Genomic DNA, 24,323 nt, shown 5'->3' on the forward strand with positions numbered 1-24,323 from the left:
TTAATAATTCTATTTATAGTGGGTTAACGATTTAAAATTGGTGGAATTAGAAATGTATATTCTAGAAATAGTTTTAAAAAATTTGTGACCAAAACCCGCCAAATTCAAATTTGTCTCCAAAACTACTGATCCGATAAAAAGGCAATATATAAACGATTTAAAGACTACGTAAATTTGAACATTTCTTAGTTTACTTCAATTTCGGACTAACCCTTTTTGAGTTATCATGCATTATGTGGAGAAACATCTAAAAAAAATCACAATTTAAAAAAAATCCATAGAATTCAAAAATGTGAAACCTCTAAACGTTCTAAGATTTTACAAAATTTTCAGCATATGAGTTTTAGATGAAGAAGGATATTTTTAGGCCTTGGTAAAAAATCCAAGAAAGTGCAAATTAAGGACCATCCTAATGTACATACGTACATGCATTTATACTTAAATTTATTCTTGTGTTAGTGAGATTATGTATGTGTGGAGAGACTGGCATTGTTGGTTGGTTGATATTGAATAACTGAACATGGTACACTATTTAAATTACTTCCCCTCTTTCTTTACACTGTTTTCGATTGATGTTTAGAAAGTTCAATTTCTTTTAAAGATTTCACATTTCTGGATAACTATTAATCCATTTCAACTACACACTTTACATAGTTACAATGTTTTGAAACCAGAGATTTTCCCTTAATCTTCAAACGTGGGCGCAGACAAGGAGTATTCGAGTTTAAGTTATTAAAATGGACCCTTCAAATGCTCCAGAGGCGCTATGGGGGCACAAAGTAGGGTACCTTCGACATGTAAAAAAAATTAGTATAAAATAAATTGACTTGTTGAATAAAATATTAAGAAAATTTATACAATATTTTTGATAGACGAAGTTTAAAAGTGGCATATTTTCCATAAAAAATATAGAAATCTTTGAAATTTTATGGGAAATAAATAAATGTGTTTAAAAGTTTTAAATGTCGAAGGCACCCTACTTTGAGCCCACATAACGCCGCCCCTGTAGCATTTATAGGACCCATTTTAATAACTTAAACTCGAATACTCCTTGGCTACACCCGTGTCAAAGCAGTTTAGAAATGCCAGATTTATTTCCAAAAACAATTGATTTTATTAAAAAAACACATTGCGGTCATTGCGACAAAATTTTCGCGAAGAGGACATAATGTTAAAATCAATTTAGTTATAGAAATGTACATATTTATATGGACAATTTATAATACTGTATTAAGTAATCAAATTTTGTAAAAAAAAAACTAAAACTCTCCTTCCACCATGTCATGGAACAGAACCAGTAGTTCTCTCAATTACTTTTGTTTTCCATGAAAACCATACAAATAATTAAACTCTGTGTAATAAAGTTTCTTTTTTCACATAAAAACATGTTTATAAAAACAAAAAAAAACTTTAGGTGCAAAGCAAACGGTGTAAAAGTATAAAGTTTCCGCAGCAACTTTCACCTTTATTATTCTTTTATTTCATTTTAAATATAAACTTAAAGTTCAGCATATTTTTTTTGCTTTTCCTGTCTGTTTTACTTCGTCCTGTAACTTTAACTTCATCCTCAATGTTAAGTTAATTCCTGTAGTCAGACTTCATTACTACAACTACAATTCAGGTTATCAGTTCACTTTCCCTATCTTAGATACATAAATACAATTTATATACTCTCATGTTCGTATGTACAAACATACAAATGTATTGTACGTATACAGGTGGTGTACAAACAAATATTTGGAAGTTAAGCGGAGTGTTAAACAGTTTTCTGGGTATTTGAGGAAACTAGGAAATGTTTATGTGCATATTACTTAATACATATTCATTTCTAAGAGGTTTAGGGAAATTTTGCATGTATGGAAAACATACCCGTTTAACCAAATATTCGAGAAGTTATGTTATTTCGCTTAAGCGAATTAAGTTCGTATTTTATATGTTTTTGTTTCTAAAAGTTTGAAACACAGAAAAATTCTCGATATTTTATCAAATGCTTAAGAAATTCTAGATAATTTTCAAATATATGCAAATTTTCCACAGCCACCATTCTTTATAATTTCTTGAGAAAATATTAACTATTGATAATGTTAGTAAACCTTTGAGAAAGAAAGTTTTGTAACCATAAACAGCACCACTCCGACTTGACCACGGCTGTCCATAATGAAATCACCATCGAAGTTTTCTCAATCATTTCTCGGGTAAATCATTCGAAAACGGCTATCGAAAGCGACAAGAGAATGTGCTCCTAGAGCTCACCTGTCGCTCAGTTTTTTTTTTTTTGTAAAACGTACCTTCGAGAAATTTTGAAGCATAGATAATTTCTCGAACATTTTTGTTTCGAAATTTTAACGAAAAAAACGTATTATCGACAAATTATCGAGGATTCAAAATTTTTGATGTTTTCTCGAACATTTTTATTTCGAAATTTCTTCATTTTATTGAATAATCTTTATTTTCGAAACTCAGGTCGGGTGGGCTATAGCAAGTGTTCCACCACATTAAAGCCTTCAAACATTTTATCACAATTGAACTTTATACAAACGTATCTCTTACAAATAATCGAGAATTAGAATTTAGAATTAGTAAAATTTAAATTATTAAAATACCTCTCAGTTTGTGCCAGAAAAACCTTAATTCTCGATACAAAGGATAAATAATAAAATAATTATCGATAAATTCAACAGTTTTTGCGAATTAAGTTGTTTTGTCAGAAATAAATCTACATCAACTCCAAATAAGTTGATTTGTTTTTTATGATATCTCAGAAACTAATATTCGTAAGAAGAAGCAGATTAGTGTAAACGGAGCGTTTTGAAAAGTTAGTTTTATTATAAAAAAAATATGATATTTTCTTATCTCGACTTAAGATGTTTTGTCCAAACTCCACAGATATATATTGTTACGAATTTGAAATAGCGATTTGAATTTAACGGTCTGTAACGACTGCCTGTAACATTCATCATGTTTATAAACATGTCCATCAATAGAAGCTTCTACTTATCAACAATGTTGATAGCATGCGATTGATTAGCATTTTTTTAAGTATGGCAACTCTAAAACTTTAAGCTGCTATCATTGACATCGAAAGCTCTAGAATTCGAATATACGAGTTTTGACCGTTAACATCAATCACATGAAGATGGCAGTGTGTATAAATAGTGGGTGCGGTTGCAGTAGTCAGTGAGTCTACTTTAAACAATCGTTAAGTAAAAACATCGACTGCATTGCCAGTGTATACTTGTATACTATAAAGTGTGTGTATTTCTGCGAATTTATAAACGGGTGTAAAAACACTGAGTGACTATTTAATTCTTTTGTTGTTGTACATTTGAATAAATAAAGAGTTGTTACAAATTTTAAACTGCTCAACTGCTTTTATTTGCAATCAAAAGTATCCGGTTTATTTAAATGAAATAAACCAGGTTTTTAAAAGGTAAAAATGTAACAATATTATGTGGGAAACCAACAATTTTGGAGAATATGTCTAATAATATTTAAAAAAAATTCCATATGACTTGAACTCGAAAATTTAAATTTCAAATTCTGTACAGTTTGGACCATAACTGATTCAGTTAACCCTAGAACGCTAAATCTACATATTGATGGTCGGCACAGCCCAATATAAAACTCTTACTTGTTTAAATTATAAATGAGCATAAATTCAAGAAGTAAAAGTTTGATAACATAAAGTTTTGCACTCACACAATTTTGTCTATGGTCCACCGATTGTTTTCATTTCGAAACATAAGCCATTATCATACATATATATTTACTATTATGTTGCAAATGGAAACTTTAGAAATTACAAAACGAATAACAAATTTATACCCTTCAATAATTTAAACAAAAAATGATGAATGAATGTATTCTTACATTTATTAATTTTATTTAACAGACATAGTATTGGATTGCTGCCAAACCATGTTCACATCAATTCTTTCAGTGTAAGTTAGAAACGTATTTCCAACTCATAAATTTACATGCAACTAAACAATTTGTTTTTGACGTTTAAATTAAAACCGTTTTTCAAATGTTTCAAGTACGATACAGATAAACACACACAAATAGAAACTCTTTGGCGTTCATTTAACCATCTGTAAAATATTCAAGAAAACTTATTTTAAATTAAGTTTTATGCAATACAATAAATGGAGACTTATTTATTTGTTCCCAGCCAATATTTGCATAAAATATTGTAACTAACCTTAAAAGGAAAAATTCATTTTAAAATAAACAATAGTAGTAATGAAAATATTGATTTGTAAATAAGTATTTGGACAACACCAAATTTATTTATGTTTGTATCTGGTCACTTTAACAAACTCTCAGAAATAAAAGACCCTTATCAAAAACTAACTTGGTTAAAATTATTAATTTAACCTTGAATAAAAAACAAATGTTACAAAAATATATTTATTAGAGATACAGTTCTTTTTAATATTTTTAATATAATAAAATGTTTAAATAAAATACTAAAAATTCATTGGTTTTCAGAATTGACAATACAATAAATAATTTGGTATCCAATAGTAACACAATATAAAACAATGGAAATTATTAAATAAGGAGCTGTAAAAAATCAGTTAAATAAAAGTAATGAATGATAGAAGTAAAGAAGAAGAACAATTGAAATGTTGACACCCTAATTCAAATGGACACATTTGACATTTTCTTGAGAGTAAACAAAGAACTTTCCTTTTCTGAAAAGGTTTGAAGTGAAGTTTCCGTTTAAAGTCGAAACTGCACGCAGAGAAAAAATATAGTTGTTCAAGTTTACTGTAACCATTTCAACATTTTTAGTTTTTTAATCATAATATGGTTAATTTACGATTCACATGATTCTTTTAGTCATATATATATGGTTACAGTAAACAAGTATATGTTTGTGACAACCATTTTTATGGATATTGTTGCGAAATTGTACTTGAATGCAAATATAACGATTTTAAGGGCTGATTTAAAAGTAGCATAATGCTTTCAAATAACAGTGCTGTAATAGCAAACTGTAACATATCTGTGGGCATTATTAAATACAAGCTTTCAGTTGACCATTGATCGCAAGTTGGCAACGTTGTATTCGAATTCGAATATTCAGTTAAAGAACATTGTAGAAAGTACACCACAGATGGCGTATGTATTAGTAAGATCTAGAATATTCGAATTTTGACAGTTAAAGAACAATCTAGAGTGCAGATGGCAGTGTTATAAATAGTGGCAGAGGTTGCAGTCGTGAGTGAGTTTATCATAGACGTTTTTCGAATAAACATCAACTGAGTACCTTAAAGTGTGTTGTGTTTTTCAAGTAAATTCGTGTACATTATAAATTGTGTCTGTATTTCTGCGAATTTACAAACGTGTATAAAAAAACATTGAGTGACTATTTAATTCTGTTGTTGTTGTACATTTTAAAGAAATAAAGAGTTGTTACCATTTTCAAACTACTAAACGGCTTTTATTTGCAATCAAAAGTATCCGGTTTATTTAAAGGAATTAAACTAACGTTTTGAAAAGGTTAAAACGTAACAATATCATAATCTGAGAACAATATATTATGATATAATGATTCATCATAAATATAGTAGTCACAAGCATATACTTGTTAACTGTAACCATATATATGATTGATACAATCATGTTACCTCAAGTAAGTAGTTTCTGTGACTATAATATTGTTAAAAAACTTGTAAAAATGTTGAAATGGTTACAGTAAACTTGCACAATAGAGTGTCCCTTAGAATTAAATTTTTTGAAATGTTGAAACGGTACCCGCTGAAAACTTTCGTTATGACCTAAAATACCACCAAAAAAAATTTTAGCTTGTTCTAAGAAGAGCAACCCGTGCCGACTTTCGATTTAGTTTTGAGGTGCATTTACACGGGGAAAAAATGCATTTTTTTCAGTTTTTTTTAAAATTTTGCTATTAAGTAATTACTTTTGCAATTTAATTTAAAAGTATTGAAATGTGTACGCAATTATCTTTCTAATGAGATATAAATGACAAAAATTGGTTAAAAAATGTTAAAGTTATTAAAAAATCGCCAGGCCATTAACGTGTCTCAGGCCACTAGAACAAGAAATGTAGGAACAAAATTAACATATTTTGAGAAATATTAAAACTAAAGTTTATTCTTACTTAAAATATATCCATATTTATTTGTATATGAGTTTTTATCTTCATAGGATACAGTTAACCTATTCACAGGTATAACCAAAAAAAATATTTTTTTAATGGTAGTGTTTAAAATCCAATTTCAAATTTTTAAAAATTTTGTTAAACAAATTTCAGAATTTTTTGATCATCATATAGGGATTTATGTACAACATAATAGGGAATAAAAATGTGAAAAGGTATCTCAATACCTCCTATAGTTTTTCCATACCTGCGATATAAATTTTGTGATTTTCGAGAAAAACTAATTTTTTGGACATATTTTGGCGAATGAGCGCAATTTCCTTACTGTTATTAATTTTAAGTAAAATCGGTTCAGGATATTATAGTCCAGGTAATTTTAAATATAGTCTGAAAGTTTTCATAAAATCAGAAAAAGGTAAAATTTTTCAATATTTGGAATTTCTAATGGAAAGATAGCGAAATGTTATATATTTTTGGGCCTATTTCGATGAAACTTAAGAAAAATATAACATGAAGCCTAATATTTACAATAACAGTACAAAAATGGAAATTAACCCTTAAAAGCACTTGGGGTCAAAATGACTGTGTTTTTCATGATTTTAAAAGTTCTTCAAAATTTTTATTTTCCTCATATTCATTCTATCATCAAAAAACTAAAACTTTATAAAACACGCTTCTTAAACTTTTGCATTGCTTTCAATCTACAAAAAAGTGTAAAATACACAGTTTTCTTAAATAATTTTTCATGTCACCAACTGTAATATTAAGCAGCTGTATTAAGATTTTTCAATTGCAAGCATTTCTTACCAAACAAATTGGACACTTACAAAATAACATTATTATTTTATCGACGTAGAAACAAATATATATATGATTTTTACTTACACAAGTAAAAGTTTGTTTCCCTTCAAAGTATGAAGAAAAAGTTTATGCAGCAAAAAAAAAGGAAATGGAAAAATAATGTAAAAAGATGATATTTTCTATAAAAAGTTTTGCGATAAAATATAATAATAATCACACACATTGATGGGTTATCAAAAACTTTAGAAGAAAAGCTGCAAAAAAAGAATATGAAAATATTGTTATGAATGAATGTCTTTGTGGACAATATCAACTACATACTTCTAGGAAATGGACAATAGAAAATAATTTAAAAAATATTGAAATGTTTTTCAAACAAACCAACAAAAGCAAAAAAAAGAAGGAAACTAAAATGATTGGATTAAATTGATAGAGTAGATTACTGTAGAAACAACATCTAACTGTGTGTGTTTATAAATAAATCCCTTGACACTCCCTGCTCAAACTTTTAACACTCTATATTTGTTCATATGTGTATTAGGGTGAAGCCGTTTGTGTGCAGGAAAAATAATGTGTCGACGTTCCCAACTAAAATGAAAGTTTATTTTGTTTGAGGAGACCATGTCTCTTATAACGAAGTTGCATTAACGATTTGAATTTAACGGTTTATATACATTTCCAGTGCTCGAAATTTCTACTTATCAACAATGTTGATAACATTATTTGTGGGTCTGGCATCATTAACTGTTAAAGGTGTTAAAAGCTCTATAAATAGAAATTCTAGTTTTGTCCGTGATAAAGATAATTCATGAAACTGGTGGAAGATGGCACTTGGTATATAAATAATAACAGAAAGTTGCAGCCAGTCAGTGTATTGTAGGCGCTATTAGTCTTAACATCAACTGTATTATCAGTGTGTAATAAATGTGTGTATTAAAAGAGAGTGACTATTTAAATTATTGTGTACATTTTAATAAATAAATAGTAGTTACAATTTTAAACTACCAAACTACTTTTATTTGCAATTAAGAGAATACGGTTTATTTAAAGGCAATAAACCACCGTTTTTAAAAGGTAAAAACGGAACAGCATGAAATATTGGTATCATGTATTGGAAATTGTCGTGTAAATTCAACTAAAATAATAATTGATTTCTTAGAAAGAACTCAACTTTTATTTTATAGTTGCTGAACATCCGCAACTTTTTTTGGCGCCACCCTATTGTTTATGATACACACATAAGTATTGAAATAAACCTTATCGAACATGAGTTAAATGACAGAATAAAACTACAAAATCGTTACAAAAAATATCTGTTTTATCAACTGTTTTTTTTTGTTTGTTCTGTTTTTCATATAAAAAGCAAAAAATATTTGAAGTTTTCTTTTTTAAATTTTTGTTCAAAGGGAAATATTTGCGACATAAAGTTCCTCATCATGCTTTTGTAGACATGAAGTATTTGTGCGATCCAGGGGGATTGTTGTGCAAGTAGTGTAAGAATCTATCAATAAATATTTGTTTTTCAATTTTGTTTTCTTTTCAATTCATTTCTCTTTTAAACTGTAAAGTCACTCCCCCTCCTTGTTGTTGTTAAATCATGCAAAATTCTATATAGTAATTGTTTTGCTTTCAAAGTAATTTAAAAACTTAGCTTTTCTATTTTGTTTTCAATTTTTTAATAAATTAAAATCAGGAAAAGAATTCTTAATACGGTTTTATGTTTTTTTTTTAATTTTCCAGCTAAACTAGGTTTCACTCAGCACTTTATTTTGAGTTCATATTCATGTTCTAATGTCGCGTTCTGGTACTGGTAAATCATGATTTGTTTTCAAGACTACATGATTGTTCTAATCAAGTGGTAGAAAAATTACATACTTTATATTGCTTCTTAAAGTGTGTAGTTTTCTATCATAATTTGTCGTTTGCTATGAAATCTACAAAATTTTAATATAAAAAATACCACGTTTGTCAACTTATTTTTTCTATTAAAAACTTTAGTTATTATTAAAATATCGTTACCGAAATAACAGCAAATACCATTACCACTAAACATCAATCACTGATTTGTTTCATTTCATAACACTAAAGAACTACAAATATACAAACATATTGAACCATTTCTTAATTAATTTCTATCTAATTTTGAAAGATTTTTGTTGAAAATAACACTTTTTTACTAAAATAATGAAAATTTAAGTATCATCAGAGGTTATTATTGGTTTTACTAGTTAGTTACTGATATTATTCAAAACTGTATTTATTTAGGTTGTTGAAAAATATAGATAGTTAAAGGATTTTCGTTGAAGCTTGTAATATTATAATATTCCCTGGTAATATGGTTAATATTGTTACGTTTTTACCTTTTAAAAAGGGTGATTTATTTCCTTTAAATAAACCGTATTCTTATGATTGCAAATAAAAGCACTTTAGTAGTTTAAAATTGTAACCACTCTTTATTTATTAGATGAACACAACAACAGTTTAAATAGTCACTCTATATTTATATTGCACAGTTTATAATATACAGGAACACAATGGCAATGCAGTTGATGTTAATTTTAACAGCGCCTATGATCAACTAACTACCGACTGTAACTGTTGCCACAATCTATACATAGCGTTATGTTCCTTCCAGTAGTAATCTTAACGGACAAAACTAGAATGCTCTATTTCTAGAGCTTTTAGCAGCTTCAATGTTAATGTTGCCATACTTACAAACAATGTTAATAACTACGTGTTATCAATATTGTTGATAATTAGAAGTTTATACTGATGGAAATAAACATTATTAATGTTGCAAGCAGCTGTTACATACCGTTAAATTCAAATCGCTAATGCGTAATTAATTTTGTGTTAATTTCAAAAACAGTTATATAATTTGAAAAACGATTAAGAATATTTAAGTAAAAAAAAGAGCAAATGAAAACTAAACTACTAAGCTATATGCAAATGTTAAAATTAGTCTGTTTTTCAAAATTGAAGGAAACGTATATTAAAATGTTAAAATGTACTGAAAAGAGTACAATATTAACGAATTTTCCATACAAGATTTAGTATAAGTTGTTCAGTATTTCTCAATGTTACTTATCCTTACAGTAAATATTACAAATATGTATTTATTTATATTAAATCAACGTTCAATTTCAACAACGATGACAAAAAACATATAGACAATGAAGAGAACTAATGGAATAGTAAAGTATAAAACAAACTATAATATTTAAAACAGGCAACAAAAATAGTAAAAATAAAAATAATAAAAAAAAGTTGACAATTAAATACTAAGATTGTTTAAAGCAGTATTTATTTAGGTCGTTGAAAAATAAAAATGGTTAAATTATTTTCGTTGAAGCTTATTAAATATTAATAACACTGTCCGACAGCATTTTTGGAACAGAATATAAAACCCTATAATTCTGAAAGGGAATGTTCAGTAGATCATTTTTTTAGAACAAACTTATAGTCAAGCTGGTCTGAATTTTGTTTTTCAAAGATCTTCCACAAAAATAATCCCGATAAAATTCCATAATATAACTCTGATCAGAAGAATTCTCTCAGATAATAACTTACAACATTTTTTCAGTTAGTATAATGCTCCCTTCGATCAAAAAATTAAAACTTAGACCCACTGTAAAAAAAAATTCAGACCAGCTGGACTATAAGTTTATTCTACAAAAATTATCTACTCAACATGCTTTTTCAGAATTATAGGGTCATTATTCTGTTCCAATAAAAAAGTCTCAATTTGTTGGACAGTGTAATTGTTTGCCCCTGGTGCGTATGATTAATATTAATTCTGTGTAATTTCAAATAATGTTATATAATTTGAAAAACAATTAAGAATATTTAAGTAAAATAAAGGCAAATGAAAAATAAACTACTAAGCTATATGCAAATGTTAAAATTGGCATGTAAAAACAAGATTTGAAAACTTACGAGAGGTGTAAAGTGAGATTTTTGACTTTTTTTAAAAAAAAATTCTGACAAAATTTGTTTTACAAAATTTATAAAAACGTATATTTCAATATAAAAAGGTATTCGAAAGAGTAGAACGTTAAAAAATATACCATACATGATTTATTATAAGTTCTTCAAAAAAATTTAGTGCAATATTTCTCGATGTACTTATCCTTAGAACTCATACACATATTTGGTACAATATCCGTAAATCTAAATGTATTTATTTATATTCAATCAATGTTCAATTTCAAAAACGATGACTAACAAATAAAGACAATGAAGAGAACTAATGGAATAGTAAAGTATAAAACAAACTATAAAATTTAAAATAGGCAACCAAAATAGTAAAAATAAAAATGATATAAAAAATTTGACAGGCCATCAAGTGAGCAAGGTTATGGTTTAGTTATTTATAAAATTGACTGACTAACTGGCTGATGTATATTGTAAAGAAATGAATATTTAAATATATAATTCCACAGTAACTGCTATTCCACAGTTATTATCTGCTGCATATACATTTGCAAATACTTGGCTTAGCAGTTGTGTTCGTAGAGCACTATCTTAATATTCTTTTTATTGACGTGCTTGTTATTTTAAGCATTTTTTGCAGTCATTTTGTGTTTGTGTTTTTTTTACAACCTGCGCCAGCTGATGACAGTTGTTTGTTGTTAGTTGTCTTTTATATCCGTTTTCTTAAACAAGTTAATATGCATGTAAATGTAGTTGTATCTGTATGTTTGTCCTGTGTTTTTCCTTTTTAAATGTTGATGTTCACTGAACAGGAAAAAATAAATAATACGAAACAAAATTAATAACTCGAGTTAAAAAGGTACTTCACGGCATTAGAACATGCAATAAATATATTTCAAGTACATTTCTAGGTAGATACTGTTTTCAAAAAGGTCTAGTTTCTATTACTTAAACCATGACACTTTAAAATGTTATTTAAATGTCAATGCAAAATAAATTAAAAAAAAAAACATTACTAAAACTGAGTTTCAATTGATACAAAACAATATAAATATAAAATTTTGTAAAATAAATTTTTTCGAATTTTTTCTTGAAAAAAAGTCAAAAATTTAATTTTAAACTTCTCATAAGTCTACAAATCTTTTTTTCCGAAAAAAATTTATACATTTTCATATAGCTTAATAGTTTAGCTATCATTTATCATTATTTTACTTAAAAATTCTTAATTGTTTTTCGAAATAAAGAACAATTTTTGAAATAACCACTGAATTAATATTAATCATACGCACCGGAAAACATTTTTATTGATATAACTATAAATAGCCTTCTTGTTTAAAAAGTTCCAACGAAAATCCTTTAACCATGTCTATTTCTCAACAAGTATGTAATTTAAATATCTTTCTTGGAAAATACTGTTCATAAATGTCGAAAATATAATATTTGTGACATTTATACAGAGTCATATAGTATGTATAAGTACATATCTTTACATGTACATTTGCAATACCTATAACAATCATATGAATGAAATGACATTTGGTATAAAAAATTATATTTATGTACATATTTGCAATTGAAATGAAATAAAATAAAAATCGGATTTCACTTTAACAATGAAAATAACAACGACAAACAACTTGAATTCCTAGAAAAATTGCTGTGAGAAAATGAAATAAATACTATTATAAATTTAAATAACTTATCCCTGGGAATTGTCGTAAATAGAAGGTAGAAAATATTATAAATTATATATAAGAGAAAAAAATGTTGACTAAGAATAAAAGAAAAAATTAACAACTTAGCAAAATGGCACAATAAAAATCAGCTTAACGGTATATAGCAATTTAAGGAAGAGATAGAGAGAGAGAGAAGAATCATAGACAAATTCTATTTATACATCTGCACATACAAACAGAAATACACATATATTTTATACGAAGGGTAATCTGAAACTGTCTTTTGAAAATTTAGTAATATAGTTGCCTCTATGTTTAATAGTAGAAATAATCTAGCAAGAGTGCTTAATCTAACATTCCGAAATGCTATTTAAAATACCTCTCATAATTAGTGGAGTCACAAATTTCACAATAGTTTGAAAATGTTGTTATTGCATTTCAAGCTAAAATTGTTCTAAAATACTACCAATCATCAGAGTCGTGCACCAAACATGATAGGATACAGTATCTGATATATACATAAGCCTAAAGATGTCAAAAAATAATGTCGTCATGATTCTCAATAAATTCTGAACCGATTTCCATACCAAAATGATACAATATTCGTGTACGTAAGATATCTTCGGAAAGTTGAAAACTGAGGAGCTGCAAAAAACAAAAGTTACATTTTTGAAAATTTTGGGAAATTGATTTTTTTCTAGAAGATTTCAACCCAAATATTATAAAAGTACCAAAAAATCAATATGTACAAAAATTCGAAAAAGTACCTTTTGTTCTGCGGCTCCTCAACTGTTCTCCTTTATAAATTTCACACATAGAATAATATCTAGAGGTTTCACATTTTATTTCAACTTTCGTGTTATTAATTGCAATTCATTTTCAACTCAAATGAATTTGTCAAATAAATTGCAATTTGTTTCCAATTTAAATGAATTGCAATTCATTTCCAATCCATTTGAATTGAATTGATTGAAATTTTGAATTGATTTTGTAAATAAATCTACAGTAATCACTGTCGTTTTGTTATTCAACAATTTTTTTATGTAAACGACAGCATTACTCTCGTTTTGTATAGAACCTAGTATAGTCCATAGACAAAAAATTCTTAGATTTGAATTTCCTATGATATATTGGAATTGTCAGATAGCTGCAGAATAGAAATTGAATTATTAGGTATCGGCGAAAATACTATCAAAATGGGAAAATTTTGTTTATTTGCTACAAAAAACTTAAATTTTTTTTCATTCCCCCTAGATCTGCTCTTGAATTAGATTGATTGCAATTCATTTTTGATTTCATTTACTTGAATTGCAATTCATTGTTCTAATTCATTTGAATGAATTCAAACGAATTGGAAACGAAATGCAATTAATTTAAATGGGAAACGAATTGCAATTCATTTTACAGATTTATTTGAATTGAAAACGAATTGCAACTCCTTTTTAAACAATTATTTGAATTGGAAATGAATTGAATTTCAATTCTGCCTAATTTGTTTGAATTGATTCAAATTTAATTTTTTTTTTGTGAAAAGAATTAATTAAAAATTTAGCTAATTCTTACAAATTAAAATCAAAAAACGTATGTTTCATTTATAGCTCTGATTCTGAATCAAGCAGCAATATTTAAAAAAAAATTAATTAAAAGTTGGAAACAAAGCCAATTAAAAATATTTAAAATAGAAATTTTTTAAAATTTTTAGCTTTTATTTTGGAAGATTTGTACAATATAAATTTATTCAATCTTTTGCAATCATTCTGGTAGCATATGAATTCCAAGCCAAAATAACTACTTATCTTTTAAGGCCATGAACGAATCAATCCAATATTGGCTATTTTGTTCCAAAGTGAAGCGTATCCCAGAGAGAGAATTCTACATCGATCAGATAATCAGATAGGACTCTTTTTTTGTCTTGCGTGTCAAAATCATTCCTTCTGAATCGCACAAACCATATTTTGCATGATGAAAATGATGAAACACATTCACCAGAAGCTTTGGTAACCAATAGGTTTGCTACAGTGCACGGTGGTAAATTCCGACCAAAAATGTTTTTTTTTTTGTTTTTTTAATTTTTATAAAATTTTGATGGTAAATTTTTCTTAACACTTAAGAACGTTAGAACGTTATTGACTGGTGAATTTAACATGGGGATGTCATTGCAAGTGGCCGATTAGCACACTCTGCATCACACTTCACTATTAAATTCAATAGTGAAAATACTCCAGCATTTGAGAAAAAAAGAAAAAATAAATTTTTCTGAGAGCGGGGTTGAACACATAACCTCTCGTTTTCTAGTCAAATGCTCTAACCATTAAACCACAGAGCTCTTATTTGTACTGCTCTCTAATTGTTATTAAGAATAACATGTGAGTCTACTCTCTATTTTTGCATTTTCTACATCATCACGGAGAATGAAAACACAAACGGCCAGCATTACATGTGGCCATCGAAGTGGTATATTTTAGAAGATTTTATTTTTCTTGAATTTATTTTCAAAAACTTAGGACAAATAGCTGACTATTGCTTATTACTGAATATGCTGGTGAAATGTAGTGCAAGTGATAACCATTTAACTACCACTTTAGCAGCCACATCGAACTAGTTAGTTGTAGAAGTAGTAATATAGCTAGTGCAAGGTTTTCAATTGGCACTTTCCAAACTGCTGGGTAGTTATTTTTTAATATGTGCAGAAATATAATTGTGACGGTTTTCAAACTTCATACGAATCTATTACTTATCACTGCATGAAGTTTAATCAAAAAATGGAATAAATGGTGAGTTGCCTCCCATTCAAAGTAAATAGATGTTTCTAAATATTTTGTGAATATATTCTTCAAACTTAGTCTAAATGGCTCTTTTATAATTTTGCATAGTTTCACCGAAATTGATCGGGATTGGAATAGTGGGCGTGGCTTACCCTATACAAAGTATATAATTTATTTCGAATATCTGTAGAACTACAATTATAAAAGTGTTTCAACTTTTAGCAAATTAATTTATTATTACTGTGCGGAGTTTAGCTGAACATAGACGGAATTAGATTAGAGGGCATAGCACCTAAAATGGGAGGGGTCGGAAAAGGATGTGAGTCACGTCCCATACAAAGTAATAATTACAAGGTTCTTCAAACTTTGTCCGCATAGCTCTCTTACCATTTTACACAGATTGGCTGAAAATAGTCGGGATTGCATTAGTAGTTGTGGCACAAAGTAAATAATTAATTTTGAATATCTGGAGAATTAACTATAATTCTAAAAGTATTTAAACTTTGTATCAATCAATTTATTACCATTCTACGGAGGTTAGCTAAAAACGAATTTATTCCTTTTCCCTGTTCGAAGTTTAGCTAAGCATTATCGGCTTAGTAGGAATTACCTCTCCCTTATAAAGGAAAGTAAAGATTGCTATTTACATAAAAGGTTCAAAAATGGGTGGGATCTAGTTAGTTATTTTCGAATATCAATTGAACTGTAATTGAGAGATTCTAAAATGTTGTATGTGTTATTTTCGTATTTCCATTCATATTTTTTTAATTTTACTTGGGTAGGGGTAGCGATGTGCACCGGGTTATGCTATTCATTATTATTTTGGCGATATAGTAACTATATGGTTCTTTATACTCCTGTAAAGTCAAAGGTTTTTTCTTGTCATTTTAATATTAGAAAAATGTGATTTTTTTACTTTTGAATCGAAAAGGGGCTATTAGAGATTAAATGTAAATTACATATAATACTGTAAAGTATCAAGAGTAAGTACTATAAATTTCAGATGCAATTATCTGCCATTCCAATAAGCAGAACGATTTCAGTGCCTTCATATTTTGCACATATTTTTTTTATTTTTTTGGTCAATTTCAAAAATTATATAAGTTTGAGAGTTATTTACGTCAATGCTGATTTGGCCAAACCATGTATTTGAAGCCATATACAAAAATTACATACTTTTTTCGATACTTTTATAACGTCAATATTTGCTTGGCCAACTCCTGTATGCAATTTATAATATTTACATGAATAACCTAATTTTTCCGATAATTTCAAAACGTCCATGATTGTTTGGCCAAACCCTATATACATATGTACTCCGAAATTTGTATTCTTTATTTTTGGACTAAATTTCAGCCACTTACATGCAATTCTTTTATACTTTTAGAACATCCATGCTTTTTTGGCCAAACCCTGTATTTGAACATCGAAATATTTATCGATCGATCGATCGGTTATGTTATTCTTAATACAAATACCAAAATTTTTATGAAGAAGTAAAGAAGTTATGGATTTTTGGCCGGAATTGACTTAATTTACTTAAAAAATATTGAAATATTATTTTTGAATATTTAAATTAAACATTTATCTTCAACATTTATTTTTTTACATTTTCTAGAGAATAAAATTTGTAAAATTTAAACGTTATCCGATCTTGCAAAATGTTCAGCAATTAGTTTTAAGATGGCGAGGAACAATTTTGGACCTTGGGAGCAAAAGTGCAAAACAAGGGACTGTAATATACATATACATTATTACATATAAATTAATATTCTACAGATTACAAATGAGTGGTAATCAAATGAGCAGTAAAAAGTAATATATAAAACAGTGGGCGTCTCCGAGTCAAAGCAGGCATACAAAAGACAAGCTACAATTATTCTAGATGCACAGTTATTATCTAATAAAGTACCTTACATTCTTTCTGGAAATAGCTTTCAGCCTCCACTCGTTTTTATTAAAAGTATGTATATCATATTCTATGTCAAATTACAACTGTTACATTTGTCATTAAGATTTCAGGTTTTATTATAATTTTCTTTCTATATTTTCCAAATGTAACGGATTAAAGAGCGCTCGCAAAAAGCAAATAAAATCATAATACCTAACGTAACGTAACCCTACAACTGAAAAGTCATCATCATTTATACTTTTGTAAGCGTACTACACACGTAATGCGTAAAGGACTACAGCGACATTGACGACAACAACAATAAAAAAAGTGTAGGTACAAGTACAAACATGTGTTCGAACACTTAAACATATGAAGGAACACACACTGTAACCATGAGCGTGCCAACTTGTGTATGTCTCTACATGAGTTGGTTTGTGGTTAAGACCTTTTAGCGAAAATGTTGATTTGGTTCTTAAAGGCTCTAACGAGTCTGAAAAAAGTTAAGTTTATGTTATTATTTTATTATGCCCTTAACAATCTTCACTGTTACCGGGAAAGCATTGTAAGTTTATCCTTAAGTTTGTAACATATTGAAAACAGCAACATATAGGTCTTCATTGTGTTCAAATTTTAATACTTTACTTTATTTAAGTCCTAAAAGGAAATGATTTTTGTGACAGACTCTGGTATTTGTCTAAGGCGCGACTGCAGCACAGGAAACCTTTGAAATATAAACTAGAACCACTATATTATATTCCCTACAAAACGGCTTAAATAGTAAATAAATGAATGAATGAATACTTTATTCTTTGCGTCTCTCTGTTCTGTGTAATAAAAACCTAAATGTTTATAATCCTTTATATGTATAAATATGTTTCTAGAGCAAATAAAACTGTGAACATTAAAGGTCTTTCAGTACCATGGTTAGGACTAAATAAATACTAAAAGTATAAGCTGAAGGGCATATATAGTAAGGAGCTACATACTCATACAAATCTCAAACGACACACATGACGAACATGTGTATATTTGCCACAGAATGTAAATGTTTTAACTTTAAATTATGCCATGCTGAGCTGGAAACCTGAGAAATAAGTAATTACTCCGGTATTTCTGTTATTTTCAAAGGAATAAACAACTTTGAACACATATGATGGAATTTTAAAATGCCTTTGAATATTACACATTTCCAGCGTTTTTCATAAAAAAAAAATATAAATATTTCATAAAACGAATGAATTAATTAAGAATGGTATTATTTTAAACCCAACCCAAGTTGCTGAGAAATTTTTGAAAATAGTTTATTTAAGCAAACAATTCTAGTTTGCACTTCTCGAGAAGAGATATATTCCTGCATTACATCCATGGTAGGCGTTCATATTGTTCAGGTTACAATGATTTTCGTCAATTTACAGGTACACAACTCGAATCTGAACAAAAGAGAGTAATAAAACGTAAAAATACACACATTTCACTCAGTTGCTTGATGTTGTTGCGGATATTTTATTTTTTTACCTATACATGCCTACCAATGATTTACATATAGCCCGATAGATTAGTTTTAATTTTACTGTATTTAATTAATATGAATCATACGCACCAGTGGTAAAATTATAATAAATATTAGAATAGTTGCGTTCTGCAAGATTTCACTAGCTCATAATATACATATACACCAAACACAGAGCATTATCTTATTGGCATGGATATTTGGTTTTGGTGTCGATTCGGCTAGTACCTAAATGTACCTAAGATCTCAATAAACAACTTTCTAGAACTATGAATATTGTTTATTGAGATGAACTTCCTAGGAATGATTCTTAACACCGTTTAGGTAGGTCAATAAGAAAAAACGAAAGGAATTAAGTGTTTTGGATCATAAACTATTAAATTATTATAAACTAAAGCATACCTTTAAGCATCTTTAAAAAAAGTATTTCTAAATTTATTTCGAATTTTTTTAAGTTTTGATCTTGAAGATGAAGTTTTTTTGATTCTATATTGTTACGAAATTGTACTTGAATTCAAATATAACGATTTTAAGGGCTGATTTAAAAGTAGCATAATGCTTTCAAACAAAAGTGCTGTAATAGCAAACTGTAACATATCTGTGGGCATTATTAAATAAAAGCTTTCCGTTGACCATTGATCGTAAGTTGGCAACGCTGTTTGAATTCCAATATTCAGTTAAGGAACATTGTAGAAATAGAGCTTTCTAGATGGTAATGCAGTGTTATAAATAGTGGCGGAGGTTGCAGTCGTGAGTCAGTTTATCAGAGACGCTTTTCGAATAAACATCAACTGAGTGCCTTAAAGTGTGTTGTTGTGTTTTTCAAGTAAATTCGTGTACATTATAAATTGTGTCTGTATTTCTGCGAATTTACAAACGTGTATAAAAAAACACTAAGTGACTATTTAATTCTGTTGTTGTACATTTTAAATAAATAAAGAGTTGTTACAATTTTCAAACTACTAAACGGCTTTTATTTGCAATCAAAAGTATCCGGTTTATTTAAAGGAAATAAACCAAACGTTTTGAAAAGGTTAAAACGTAACAATATGTTCACAATTTTTTTTTCCTCAGAGAGTAAATCAAAATTCCGAACTGTTTGCAAGATATAAACCTGAGAAAATTATCACTTTTTTTGCAAAAATTAAAAAAGTGCATGACTTTGGGCAAAACTGTTAGACACAAGATTTTTTTTTGGTCTTTTATCACGTAGTGTTGTCCGTATATGGTTATTTTTTCGTGTTGCACTGTGAAATCATTCGGTCTCTCATTTCTAGGTCTCTTGTATACCAATTTCCATGCTTTTGAATGCATCCTACAGCTAGCAAATATTTTGATTGCTGCTTGAATATCTACCAATGATTTTGCAAGCTCTTGTTGAGTTTGACAACAATCTTCATGTAGTAATGCCTCCAATTCTTCGTCTTCAAACTCTTTTGGTTGGATTGGTCGATCTTTGACTTCCGCATCAATATCACCATTTCTGAACCACACAAACCATCTCTCATACGTTGAAACCGATGGAACACATAACTATAATTTAATTCATGGTGTACATCGATCGACGATCATATACAGAAGTAGCAAAAAGGTTCAAAAGAATTAATTCTTAATACCACTTCCCACATCAAAATAAACGTTATCTCTTAACCATTCCGTTGATGTATTCATTATGAATTATTTCATAGTATTAATTCCTTTGTACTTCTAATGTAATGAATTCACTGCTTTGAGAATTTATTCTGTATAGAATTAATCCCTTATTAAATCATTAAAATTTTCTTGAAATTAAATTCATTACAAAATAGCTTTAAAAATTTATTAAATGCTTAAATTTTTCAATTCGCTTTGTAAATGGTTAAATGTAAAACAGAAACAAAACAGAATGAAGAAAAAATATTTTAATTCAATTTGTATTAGATTGAATGAATTCTGTAATGAATTAATTCCTTTATGAATTAATTCTTTTTTAATTAAAAGCCTTTGAATGAAGCTAAAGAATTAGATGACGGGGAAGGGATTTGTGAATGAATTCATATTAAATTAGTTAATTCGAAGCTGATTATGATTCCACCTGAAACATAATATTGTCATGTAAAAACATGATAGCTGATATGATCAAATTATGGTTGTAGCTCAATCATATTACGGTCAAGCCCAACCATAATATGATTGTGTACAGCATAATATCATGTTATATTTTTGTTTAGCCCAACTGATTCGAGCTCAATCCTAATATAATTATTTTTAAACCTATTAGATGACATGACCATATCATGGTTGCAGCACAAACATGATTGCTGCTATTCATAAGATGGCTATATATAAATATAATAGATGATATTAAATCATGGCTGTAGGACAATCATAATACTACTGTGATAGCTGCATAATCATGCATTTTCCATCTAGAAATCGATCTATGATTGTACTTGTGCTACGATACCGAGTCATACGAGAGAAACAGAAAGAAACTTTCATGAAAGTCTTGCCTGTTGAAACCAACAACAGGAATAAACTGCTTGTCCATAAATAATTGGTTTTCAACTTTTATAACATCACCCTAATATGCATAAACGCACATAGTTATTCCTAAGTATTTGTCTAGAAAATATAACATATGTTTGTATGTGCCACATGACTATTATGGGGAATTATCCTTCATTTATAAATAACTACATAGAACTCTCACACAACCTTTAATTTGTCTTTTCCTCTACGGTTTAGAAATAAAATCTAGGATATTAAGGTTTATTTTTATTCATTTATGAATAATGAAATAATAATAATAATAAAACGAACAGGAAATTAAAAAAATTTTAATTGATCTGGTATTAATGTAATACTCTTAGCAATTAAACTATGTAAGAAAATAAAAAAAAATAATAAACTGTTCTTAAAAATCATCCTAATTTATCAACAATACTTGTAAATAATCCACATGGTATTGGAATGTGATTATTGCTGGTTTAGGCCAGGGAATATAGAATAAATTACTGTGGAAATAATTTAAAAGTGAAATTATGGTTTATTGATTTTCTGAAAAATCTAATATGACCTAAAGATAACTTTTGAATTACTTCAACAAACGTTGCCTACTTTCTGAAATAAAATATTTATTAAAAAAAATAGAAATCTAAGTGTAAATAATACAATTTAATAAATGTTATTATTTTATGTATAAAATTAGTATTTTTCAATATTTAATAATATTAATTTTTTATTAAAATCAAATATATTTAAATTTTTGCGACCTAAATTTTCTTATACAGAATTACAAAAAATGTTAACTACTTTTAGGCGTATTTTTTTTAAATTTAATCAAATATTTGATATTTGAATTATAGAATTTTATTAATTTGGTTCATTTATTGATGAAATTAAAATTTTGGATTGAAAAAAGAATTTAAAAAAATGTTGCCTACTTTTAGGAAACACGATTTGATGTTGGCATTCCGTTTGTAACACATCAAAATATTTCTCGCAGACACATATTAGTAAATACTGTTTGAGAAGCCATAAATATGTTGATTATGCTGCAATCCTGATAAAATTGTTCACGAATTAGTTCTAAGTACTCTCAAATTATACTGTGAAGTATGACGAAAATCAGGCAATATTTGTTATATGTATAATTTGTACGAACAATTTTTAATTTTCGTGTGAATTTGTTAAAGATTTTTTTTAATTTATTTTACCCCTGGTGCGTATGATTCATATAAAAATAAGCAATATAGTTTAAAAAATATTCCAAACAATTACTTATTCTTATTCTAAAATTATAAACTTACCCCCATATGCATAAACAATTTTTAAATTTATCAAAGGTTTATAAAAAATTTCCATATAAAATTTGATCTATAAACCTTTGATAAATTTAAAAATTGTTTATGCATATCAAGGCGTATTAACAAGGTGAGTGCGTCCCGGCAACAAATACAACAATGCAAAAACAACAGGCAATTTGTTTTTGTTAAAATGTACGTTAAATGTCAAAATCAAGGCGAATTAAAATATTACTATGTTATTTACAATAACAAATGTAAACATAAACATTGTTTGACACATAGTGTACATAAAACCACAGCGAATTAAGAAACAGCTGATTTTATGCACTCACCTTGTTAATACGCCTTGATGCATATGGTTAATTTTTATATTTTTATAAAAAAATATACTCCTAAAAGTAGGTAACTCTTTCTGATATTTCATTATAATATGGATTAATCAGTTGTTATTAGTAGAAAATCATATAGAAATGCTAACTTTTCAAACTTAATTTTTGTAATCGAACAGATTTATATTTTATGGCTGCTGTCAAATTATGTTATGGTTCGAATATGACCATAATATTATTTTGAAATTAGAAGAATACTTTCATTATAAAACAAATGAGAAAATATGGTCGGTCAAGCCCGAGCATATAATACCCTACACTAAGTAAAAGAGCAAAAACATTTTTCTTTTAAAATTTCAATAATTTATATTTTTGAGTGATTTTCGGAAGTGGGCCTTATATGGGAGCTATGACCAATTATGGACCGATCACCTTGAAATTAAGTCGTGTGATTTATGTCTCAATGAAAGTTATTTATGTTGAATTTTGTGTATATACCATCATTTTTAGGAGATTTATACAGGTTTAAGTGATTTTCGGAAGCGGGTCTATATGGGAGCTATGACTAATTATGGACCGATCGTAACAAAATTTGGTGACATGAATTTTGTTTATATAAAACTTATTTGGAGCGAAATTTGTGTAGATACATAGATAAATTAAACATTTATGACCGATAAAGTCCAATTTCGAGGGGACTTTGTATGGGGGCTAGGTGAAATAATGGACCGATTTCAGCCAGTTTCAATAGGCATGGTCCTTGGTCCGAAAAAGTAATATGTACCGAATTTGATCGAAATATCTTCAAAATTGCGACCTGTACTCTGCGCACAAGGTTTACATGGACAGCCAGCCAGCCAGCCAGCCAGCCAGCCAACCAGACGGACGGACTCAGAAAGTGATTCTAAGTCGGTCGGTATACTTTAAGGTGGGTGTTAGACTAATATTTTTGGGCGTTACAAACATCTGCACAAACGCATAATACCCTCCCCACTATGGTGGTGTAGGGTATAATTAATTTAAAAATTACACTGTATTTAGTGGTCGGTTATTGCAACATTTCTAAAATTGCAACAACCCCGATTTCCTTTCGGTTGCACAAATCAAGCCCGTACGTATCAAATTTCAAAAAAAAGTTGCATACTTTTAGGATCAGTTTTTTTTTATTAAAATGTAGTTTGTAGTTAAATGGGATAAATTTAGCATTCTATTTTATTGTTAAAAATGCTTTTCCATATATATTTCAGTTTTACTTTGCTTTCTCTGATTTAAGGAGTTATTACAAAATTTTTTCTGAGAATTAATTTAATTTTCCAAATTTAAATTATATATAATTTTTGCATATCAGCTACTATTTATGTAAGTCTTTTTCAATTTCTATTAGCGCAAGTTTGATTTGATTATTTTAACAACTTACCTAACTTTAGTATCTGCTATTGTAATAAATTAAAATATTGCGATTGTAAAGAGTTTAACAAAATTAAAATTTCATAAATA

At 28.1% G+C, this 24,323-nt stretch overlaps 1 protein-coding gene across 1 annotated transcript in view; it reads right to left on the bottom strand.

The window, feature by feature from the left end:
* The window catches only part of Octbeta1R (Octopamine beta1 receptor), a 138,530-nt gene extending 115,678 nt beyond the window's left edge, over positions 1-22,852 (bottom strand). The window contains exon 1 of the mRNA XM_065503266.1: positions 22,830-22,852. Within this exon, the coding sequence (XP_065359338.1) occupies positions 22,830-22,852 (23 nt within the window). The remainder of the gene's footprint in view (positions 1-22,829) is intronic.
* Between the last annotated feature and the right edge of the window lie 1,471 nt (positions 22,853-24,323).

This window comes from Calliphora vicina, chromosome 1 (genome assembly GCF_958450345.1).
Source record: "Calliphora vicina chromosome 1, idCalVici1.1, whole genome shotgun sequence".
Taxonomy (NCBI): Eukaryota; Metazoa; Arthropoda; class Insecta; order Diptera; family Calliphoridae; genus Calliphora; species Calliphora vicina.